Below are 9,659 nucleotides of genomic sequence, written 5' to 3'. Positions count from 1 at the left end.
GATTTTTTTTCATTTAATATTTGAATGTATGTTGTGTCCAAGGTCTCATTAGACTTCCAGGAATGAAACTCTGGTTGGGGAAATTAAAAAAAATCCTTTATTTATTAAAAGTAGTGAAATTTCACTATATTGATCGTACTGGAAACAGCCTACAAAATATCCACCAGTGTTGGATTTTCACTGTAGAATAATAACCCTCCTGAGGCTGCTAGAGGCCTTGACTTCCTAGAAAGAAAAAAAAAACAAAAAAAAAAACATGGAGGAGTTGACCTCAGTGTGTTCAGTGGTAGCTGTGGCCCTGCTGTCAGAGACCAGCATCTATGCAAGGAAAGAATGAGCAGATAATACTGATATTATCACCAGAAACTATATTCTTGCAGCACATTAAAAAATCAAGCTTTCTGTTAAAAAATGTAAAATGTTACACTCAGAGACATATCAGATATGTATGCTGAGTGTTCTACACTGATTTACCATGCATTCAAGGCATTTCAACATACATTCATACATACAGATAAGAAGAAAACGCAGAAAAAAATGATTTAATTTGTTCTTTACTGCACATTTTATGTACAAGACAAATTCTCAAAAGGCAATACGAAATAAAACAAATTGCATAAAACATACATAGTTACTGTGAGATAGATAGATTTAACTGATACAGAGGAAACCTTCAGTCGTCAAACTGGATTTCCTGTAGCGACGCCTTGCATCCTGCAGCAAACCGGTCTCCAAGTGGCTAATTATTGGTTAATCAATTTCTTTCATTCAAAATGGAAAATGTTTCATAGCCCACAATGATGCACTGAGAAGTATTAAAAACACAACATGAAAGCCAACGTGATGACACCTGAACAGGTGGCGTCTTGGAGATAAGGGGTTTGTGTCGGACGCTGACAGACAATCTGTATTTATGCATTCAAAATATCAAAAGAGAAAATTAAAAATATAATTTACATTGACATCCTGGAACGTATTGGACACACTCAGCACTCGCTAACACAACAAGCATCATTAAGTTTTATGTCTGTGGATTATGTTACAAGAAACATATTTGTCTGAAGAAGTCGACACACACACACACACACACACACATCAGCGTGAGGAGCCGTGGATCAGCGACTCCCACCGCAACCCCAGCTGCACTTAGGTCAGCAAATCTTTCTCAAGCTGAACTTGGATGTTATCCTGTTTTACTCTTGTCACGATATTTTCCACACTCCTCAAAATGTGAGTGCGTATCACTGCTTTAAAATAAACACACGAGTGACAGGAAAACAAAGATTTCCTTTGTCTTCTTATCACCATCAGTATCCTCTTTGTAAAATAACGTCTCCGTCGTTCCCTCCTCAAAATATTTAGTGATAACAAATGGAATCAATTAATTGCTGTAGATAAAAATGAAGATTTACTGCTGTTAAACTGCAGGTATTTTCTCTCATTCAGGCACCTTTTAATACACTAAGACTGAAAAATGTGGATCTACTTCAAGTAAGACGTGTTAACTTTTGGAGTCCTACCCTGTCCTTTAGAAAACATGAATGTACAACAAAACATCGTATGGAAGAGCTAAACTGAGCCCGTCTCAAGGCTCACTGGAGGGTTTGTACCAATCCGAAGCCTTAAGCCAGGATAGAAACCAGGAAAGTAAGAAAATGACAGGAGACAGCAATTCTTTGTGTGCAAATGCATTCTGGTCCATCCAGACTCTCAGCTTAGACCCGTGTTCTAGACCTTACTGTAACGTGTGCCTGTCACTGGACAATCTGGGGCATCTCACTCCAGGCTTTGGCCTTCTTCTTGGCCAAAGCCATCCAGGGCGGCTCATCCTGGGGTAGTGTTGGGGAGGGCAGGCCTCGCTGGGAGGACGGGGTCTGGCTGGAAAGCCCTGCAGCTCTTGAACCAGCCTTTTCTGGGGCGGTTCTCGATGAAAAGGGAGGGGAGGTAACTGTTGTGCTCTGGGGCGGGGGTGTCTTGGATGGTGGGCTTGTGCAAGAGGGAGATTTCTGGGCAACAGGAACTGGAGTAGGGGGTGATAAGGACCTTTGGAGGGGGGTAGGATGGGGCGGGTGTTTCGCAGCGACAGGAGGAATCTGGGGTTTTGGAGGGACAGGGCAGGGGAGCGACTGAGGCTTAGGAGCTTGAGGTGGCACTGGAGTTGGAGGAGAGACAGCCCTCCTGGCCTCCTTTTCTACAGACACTGAAGGCTTACTGTTCTCCAATGGACTCACTGGAAGAAGAAAAAACACACATAAGTACAGAAGCATTTTCTGGTGGGAACACATGTGACTTTATAATTATAAGACATTGTTGACTTTGATGTACTTGCAGTGGGATTGAATGGAGGCTTTAATACACAGCTGCATAAAGCTTTTATACTTCACGTTATATAACTAATTTATACTGTGTGCAGGTAATGAGTTATATAAACAGGAGGACTGAATGGGCCCCATAGACTTTCAAGCATTATATAACTCATAATAATACATTAGTCTGTTCTATATATACACGGTGGTTTAGATATGAATACAATGGATGTCTCAGGGATTGTTTTTAAAAGTTAAGAGTATAATGTTATCAGTTAGAAATATGGCATCTGCAATTAACGTATCAATGACCTTAGCATTAAAGGACCAGATTTAGGAGGATCTATTGGCAGATTACGGCAGAAATTGAATATAACATAGCATTCATAAGAACGTTTTCATAAGTTTATAATCACTTGAAGCCCAGCCCAGAACAGATAGACCAAACACTTTCTCGGACACTCTAGGTTCGCCTACACACTTGGAAAGGTAGAAGTGAGGTGAGGGGGTATTCAGTCGGTTGCAATCTGCAACCCCGCCACTAGATGTCACTAAATCCTACACACTGGACCTTAGAAACTGCAGGAGGAGGAGCCTATCGAACATGCAGTAATGTGTTTTTCTCTTGAATACCTGAATAAACATACAGATTTTTGAAATGTGACACATTTGCAGAATCCTGCTTATATGTATGCATATGACACTCGATGAATGGTATTAGCAGCATAATCGAGTTTTGAGTTACAAGAGACACAGAAAAACAATCACACAAATTCCAAACCAGAGTGAAGAGCAGTCACATTAAGTAAAACAGAACAGGTGTTTTGTTTTACCTCTTCATAGTCTATTCTAGACCAGCACAGTTTTCCTGTTCTGAGATATCTAATTTGTATTTTTGTCCAATTACCTTTTTCACCTTCCTTCACAAAACCTTACAGTTGTTTTTCTGATAAACTGCTGCCTTGATCAGTCATGTCTGTGTGAGTCAGTTGTCATGTGTAATCAGTTTAAACATCAAATCCTTCAGAGAGCATACAGGATGAATGTGAGGCGAGCTGAATTTTGATGGGTCAGTAGCAGAGTTTGTCCAGATGAGGGCAGCGTTGCATCAGTCAAAAGCTTTACATGCAACAAGTTGAGACGCGGAATAAATAGAGAAGTGGCGTTTAGTGAAGTCACACCTTACCTTACCAGCACGTTCAGTAGAAAGTCACACGCTTCAAGTCACACTTCAGTTAGACTAAACAAAATAAAGCCTCCATGCTGCAGCTGAGGCATCTATTTTTAAATGAATTTTGGCAGAAAATATCTTTTGCAGTTTCAAACGACCGTGTGTGTGTGTGTGTGTGTGTGTGTGTGTGTGTGTGTGTGTGTGTTCGTTCTGACCTTTGCCGGTGGACTCAGCTGTTTTGTTGCTGTGCTCCCTGCTGACAGCCGAGCTGACATACATTGGCAGCGAACTCTTCCTCTCTTGTTCCTCCTGATGACAGAGAGCAGCACAGTCAGTTGCATAGATTATGTGGCTGGAAATATGTGGTGATGTCGTGTAAACACATGGAAGGAAGGGGGAAGTAACAGAACAAGGCATGCAATCATCCCATCCAAGTGTACGTCTGACCTATGTGACATTTAGACTGATGGAGAACCAAACCTAAACATTTGCAATTCTCTCTCTCACACACACAGACACACAGATTACCTTCTTGACAGTTATCTCCTCCAGTGAGTTTTCTTTATAGATCTTCTGTTTCTGTTTGGCCACAGAGATCCAGCTGGGAGAATGAGATCCACCAGAAACACCACGAGCTGCTGCAGCTGGGTCTGAATCAATAACACAGCAGAGACACTGTTACACCACAGGCTAAATCAGGGACCATTTACTCTTTTCCAAGCCTGACTTAGTCCAAGTTTTGGACAATTACATGTGAGCGCCCTCTGTAGAAGAAAGCTGCAAGCCTTGTGCTCTTTGTGTAAGATCAGGTTGTGGAAAAACGCTGTGTGTTTGTGTGTATACACACCTGAGACGCGCTTGTTTTTCCCTGCAATGTCTGCATGTACATCTGGCTTCTTAGGCAGGGCAGGCTTGTTGCTGACTGGCTGATTTATGGAGGGCTTCACACTGATTGGCTGCGGTGAGTCGACTTTACAGCTTGTTGGATGAGTTGGTGGCTCAACAGGAGGCTGAATAAAAGATCATATCAGATAATAAACACAAAACTGAATTAGAAAAAGTCCCATAAGCCTGCATTAACTGACCTTGGCCACTTCATACCCCAAACAACACACAGTCATAACAAAGTCTGGCGAATCACCTCTGTGTTCTCCTCCTCTGAGCTGAAGCGGTGCAGAACTGACGTCTTCCTCAGCCGAACTCCAAATGGATTGTCGGGGTTTCCCTCCACTATGACAGAGTTTTCTGGAGGTGGGAGGGTGGAAAAGTTGGTCTGTGGTTTGACTTTATTTTAACTCCACCAGCAAGCTGACCTCATGTTACTTAGAACACACTACTTTCACTGCTTGCAGTGCAAAGACAAGAGAAAATGTGACCTTACCTTCTGAGCTTGCACCAGCTGAGATCTGAGGTTTAATGGGGGATGGAGGAGATGCTGCATTGGTTCCTGCATTCCTCGCTCTACCAGGACTCAACACCACTTCAACCTTAGCTGAACTCACAGGCTCTGCTTTCACTTCGAGGTCCTTCTTAGTCGTAGCCTCCACCTCCTCAACTCCAGGTTCTGACGATGAAGAGGACACACAGGCGGGTGGGGAGGAGGGTGGAGTCAGACTGTGTTTGACGTCTTCTACAGACAGCGATCTCTGCCAGGCGGGTGCGATAGTGAAGCGGGCTTTGCTCTGATCTGGCAGCTGGTTGACCTTTTCCTCCACAGGGACAGAGGGTGTCGCTTCTTCTTCCTGGGCTGAATGTTTTTCTTCTTCTGCTGTTTCCACAGCGTCAGCTGGCTCTTCTTCTGTGGCTGCAACCACATGAGAAGGTGTCTCACTTTCTTTGGGATATGCAGCATTTGGGGGCTGTTCAAAGACAGATGTGACTTTCTCAGAGCTTGGAGAGAGTTGATTTATGTGGACAGTGGTAGTGCTGGTCTTACTGGGAGTGATGGTTCCACTCTCTTGTGGCTGAGTCTCACAATGGAACTCAGGAAGAGACAAAGAGGAAGGCTCAGAAGAAACATGAGCTGGTTCTGTGGCTTCGGTTTGATCTTCTCCCACTTGCTCCATGTCTACATGGGATATTTCTACATCTTGCTGCTCCACGTCTTCTTCAGTTTGATCTGCATCAGGTTGCTTGGCTTCATCTTCCTCTTGGTCTGATTTGTGCTCCGTGTGGTTGATCTCTACGCCTTCCTCCACTCTCTCTTCTCCATCTTCCCTCTCCTCTCCTAAGCTTTGAGCAGAACCTGCTTGACTCTCATGCACCACCTGACCACCCAGCTCTGCAGGGATTTCATCATCCCTCGTGTGCTGTGGGGTGTACACAGTGTCGTCTCCAACCACAACATCTACACCCTCATCCGCCTCCTGCAGTGCCATGGTGATTTTAAGCTCTTCACCTGCAGCACCAGGAAGCTCCTCTGTCATCTCTTCTGCATCATCCCTCTCTTCCTCTGTCGCTTCCTCTGCCTCCTCTATTCTCTCCTTTACTTCCTCCACCTCCAATTCTTCATCATCCTCTTCCCTCTTCTCCCATCCCTCCTCTTCCACCTCTGGCTCCTTCTCCAGCTCTATCGCCTCCTCCTCTCCCTCACTCTCCTCTTCTCCCACTCCCTCTTCCTCTGCCTGCTTGGCAGTGTTTACTATAAGCAAATCATTTTGTTCCTCTGGTTTGACTCCCTCTTCCTCCTCTTCCTCTCCTCCCTCCTTTGGCTGGAAGACAAAGAAGAGAGAAAAGTAAGAAAAGAGACATTTGACTTTTTCAATTGAGCCTCAACAAAGAAACACGATATTACAAATGAATCAAAAGATACATACACCATGTCGACTGAATCGTTCCACCACTAGTTCTTCTTCTTTCTCCTCTGCTGCTTCTTCTTCCTCATCTTCAACCTTCTCCTCTTCTTCAACGTCTTGACAGGAAGGAGTACTCAGAGCAGCCACCTCTTCCTCTTCCTCTTCCTCGGTGGTCTGATCTGAGAGGAGGGAGTGTGCTGGAGCAGCCTGATAACTGGCAGACTGATCCACCTCTGCCTCCTCTTCCTTCACCTCTTCTCCTTCTTCTACCTCCACATCTTCTCTTTCCTTTTCCTTCACCTCCTCTTCTGTCTCTGTAACAACATCCTCAGTCTCCACGCCCAACGAGCAAGATGCGAGGGGAGTCTTCAAGGAGCTCAGCACCTCCTGTAAGAAGGAGCCCTCCTCCTCCCTGTTTTCCTGGACTTCACCTTCGTCTCCTCTCGGCACCAAGTCACTTTCAGATCTGCTCTCCTCTGTTCCAGAGGCAATGCCTGATGGGTCCAGCAAGTACTCTCTCGGACCAGCAGGGGGCTCCGGCGTCTCTCTAGAAGCAGACATCAAGGAGTCAGATTGATTGACGAAGAAAACAAAAACAAGCAAGAGGAAAAAATAAGGAGGAAATGATGAGTATTCACCTGGGACTGTCCAGAGAGGAGGCTCTGGAGCTGGGCTTGGAGGAGGGCGGGGGCTGGGCGTCCGGGGCTTCCTCCTCTGTGACACACAGCTCAGGAGGAGAGGAAGTGTCCGGGCCGTGAGAAACATCCTGTTCTGCTTCCAACTCCTCCTCTGGCTCCTCCCTCTCCTCCTTATCTTTCAACAGAGATAGTCTAGAATGCTGTGGTTCCTCCTCCTCCTCCTCCTCATCTTCTTCCTCTTCCTCTTTCTGTATCTTTAGTTTCACCTCATCATCACTTACAACTGGATCACAGACAGAAGCAAAGGTGTCAGAGGGCAACCACATATGATACACTGGCAGCAAGCATATGGAAGTCAATGGCTGCCAGTGTTCAATTGAAATAATTCACTATCAATTTGTGTGTGTGTGTCAGTTTGTGTCATTGAGCGTGACACAAGTAAAATTAAAAAGCTCCATTTTCATATTTGAAAAATAAAGTGAACTCCTAATCATATCACTATACAATCATAAAATTAAACGTAAAAAGGACATTTCTGTTTCAAATGTGTGGCCAGATTGAAAACTTTTGCATCTGAATTTCAGTCATGTCCTGATTTTAGCTCATAGTTTCATTAGAGCAAATTCATTTTGAAGTTTAGGTTGCAAACTGTCATGGCAGACAAGTAAAAGGACTAACGTGAAGATGAGTAATTATACGTCGAGCAGAAAAACAAAGTGTGCTGACCTTCCGTTGTCTTCTGTTGCTCTTTCTCCTCCAAAGCTTCTGTTATGGAGGTGTTCAGGATCTCCTCCACCGCAGACTGTCTCTCTGCTTTCAGCTCCAGCCTCTGCGTGGACAAAAAAGATTAATGCTGACATTCTCACTGACCACTCTGATGGTCCTGGTGATGCAGTGATCCTGTTAGACCCTCCTTTAAGATGCAGGTTAAAGCCACTAATGAGCAATCATCTGTCCTGCTGAGGAGCCACTGAGCAGAACCCTGCTTCTGTGTCTGACACGCATCACTACGACATTATTTACAGCTTTCATGATATGATTGGCTGACATCAGTTGAAACGTTCTCTAAACACTCTCTGTGAGTGATTATTTAAAGCATGTGTAATGGGTGTATCTGAATGTCTTACACTGACAGGTTTCCTCTTGTTGCACGCTTTGGATCTCAGGCCCAGCTTGTGTTTGGCAGCAGAGTTATCCAGACAGCAGAAAGGACTTGCCGGCTGACTGAAGTCACCTGGAACCACCAGGGGGCTCACTGCTCTGCTGGAGGCAGCACAGGACAGCTGGGAGGACAAGGAGACAGAGACAGAAGGTTTCACTAAAACGCTGCACAAATAACTTCTTAACAGAGGAAACACCCCTCCGGGATTTTACAATACAGGTAAAACAGCTCCCTGCTGACACTGAAATCTGTGGTGTCATCTGGAGACACCTCAGGAGGAGCACTATTCACAAAAGTTGGAATTTGTCCACCCGTGTCCTGGGGAAATTGTATCCACATGCCACTGTATCCACAAGGCCTGTCAGACAGAGCTGAACACCACAGATCTGAGTCATCGCTCTGAGTCTTGTTACTGGCTTTGAAAAACTAAAGGGGCAAACACTGGGGAGACTGAGTGTGTTGATTATGGTAAAAGGTGGATTTCCACTTAAATGATGAAGGCAGCAGATAAAGAAACCAAAGGAAATAGAGCTAGACCAGTAAAGAGAGGGAGTGAGTGAGAGAGAGCGGGAGGGAGTCCAGCTGTATAAATATTAGCTCTCCTTATCTGGAGGACCAACACTTACTCTGTCATCACTGCAGATGTACCCCTCTCTCTCTCCTCTCACATCTCAGCGATTAATCCATCAAAAATGCTCAAATTAAGTCCATTGTATTGGAAGAAGTTTCAGAGTTTGGTATCAGCAGATGAAACCAAAACTATTTGCATGGTTGCATGCCACTAGAGGTCACTCAAGAAATATAGTGTGTTTTTATGATTTGGGTGAACCGACCCTTAAAGACTCACATTATTGTATGATTGTGAGCAAAACTCATAAAAAGACAGATTGGGTCCGCTTTGTTGACATCTAGATTTGTTGCTTATGGAGGTCTTTGTGTGTGTGTGTGACTGTGTGTGTGTGAGAGTGTAAGAGAGAGGGAGAGAGAGGTAGAGAGAGGCAGGCTGGGCTGGGGCAGAATTTAAATGCTATAACTACAAGCAGACACGGTGACTGCCAGAGAAACCATTGGAATGCACTCTGAACACACACACACACACACACACACACACACACACACACACACACACACTCAGAGTGGGTCAGTGGAATAACACGTACAGTATTATGGCCAGAGAAAAGAGAAAGAAGGTCAGAAAAACAGAGATGAGGAAAGAGAGAAAGAGACACACAGAGGAAGAAGAGGTCAAGCAGCAGACTTCCATTTAAGGTTTGAAAATCAGCTTGAGGGATGGTTGTGACCACACCCACTACACACACACACACACGCACGCACGCACGCACGCACACCCTCAGGTCCATCTTCAAGCATCACACACAAAGCACATGACAGCTATTTACTGTGCTTCAGATACAGCATGCTTTCATGTTTGTGAATTTATGAATCGGTATCTATCCAAAGGTCTTAACAAGAATCATGCAGTACATCCACTTCAAGTGCATCATTTAGGGGTTTTTTTTCCTCTAAACTTTCAACACATCATTGAAATCAAGGCAGAATTGAAAAAATAAAAAATAAAAGCTGAAA

The 9,659-nt window shown here is 44.5% G+C and overlaps 1 protein-coding gene across 5 annotated transcripts in view; it reads right to left on the bottom strand.

The window, feature by feature from the left end:
* Window positions 1-541: 541 nt before the first annotated feature.
* LOC143326204 (uncharacterized) overlaps window positions 542-9,659 on the bottom strand; it is a 45,135-nt gene continuing 36,017 nt past the window's right edge. For all 5 annotated transcript variants that reach the window (XM_076739748.1, XM_076739746.1, XM_076739749.1 and 2 more), the window contains 10 exons: window positions 8,038-8,193; window positions 7,637-7,739; window positions 6,911-7,193; window positions 6,294-6,819; window positions 4,859-6,188; window positions 4,619-4,722; window positions 4,325-4,487; window positions 4,006-4,127; window positions 3,693-3,786; window positions 542-2,230 (listed from right to left, as the gene is read on the bottom strand). In XM_076739748.1, the coding sequence (XP_076595863.1) occupies window positions 1,755-2,230; window positions 3,693-3,786; window positions 4,006-4,127; window positions 4,325-4,487; window positions 4,619-4,722; window positions 4,859-6,188; window positions 6,294-6,819; window positions 6,911-7,193; window positions 7,637-7,739; window positions 8,038-8,193 (3,357 nt within the window). In that variant the 3' untranslated portion in view covers window positions 542-1,754. The remainder of the gene's footprint in view (window positions 2,231-3,692; window positions 3,787-4,005; window positions 4,128-4,324; window positions 4,488-4,618; window positions 4,723-4,858; window positions 6,189-6,293; window positions 6,820-6,910; window positions 7,194-7,636; window positions 7,740-8,037; window positions 8,194-9,659) is intronic.

The sequence above is a fragment of the Chaetodon auriga genome, chromosome 9 (genome assembly GCF_051107435.1).
Source record: "Chaetodon auriga isolate fChaAug3 chromosome 9, fChaAug3.hap1, whole genome shotgun sequence".
NCBI classification, from domain to species: domain Eukaryota; kingdom Metazoa; phylum Chordata; class Actinopteri; order Chaetodontiformes; family Chaetodontidae; genus Chaetodon; species Chaetodon auriga.
This window is presented reverse-complemented; position numbering and strand designations above follow the sequence as displayed.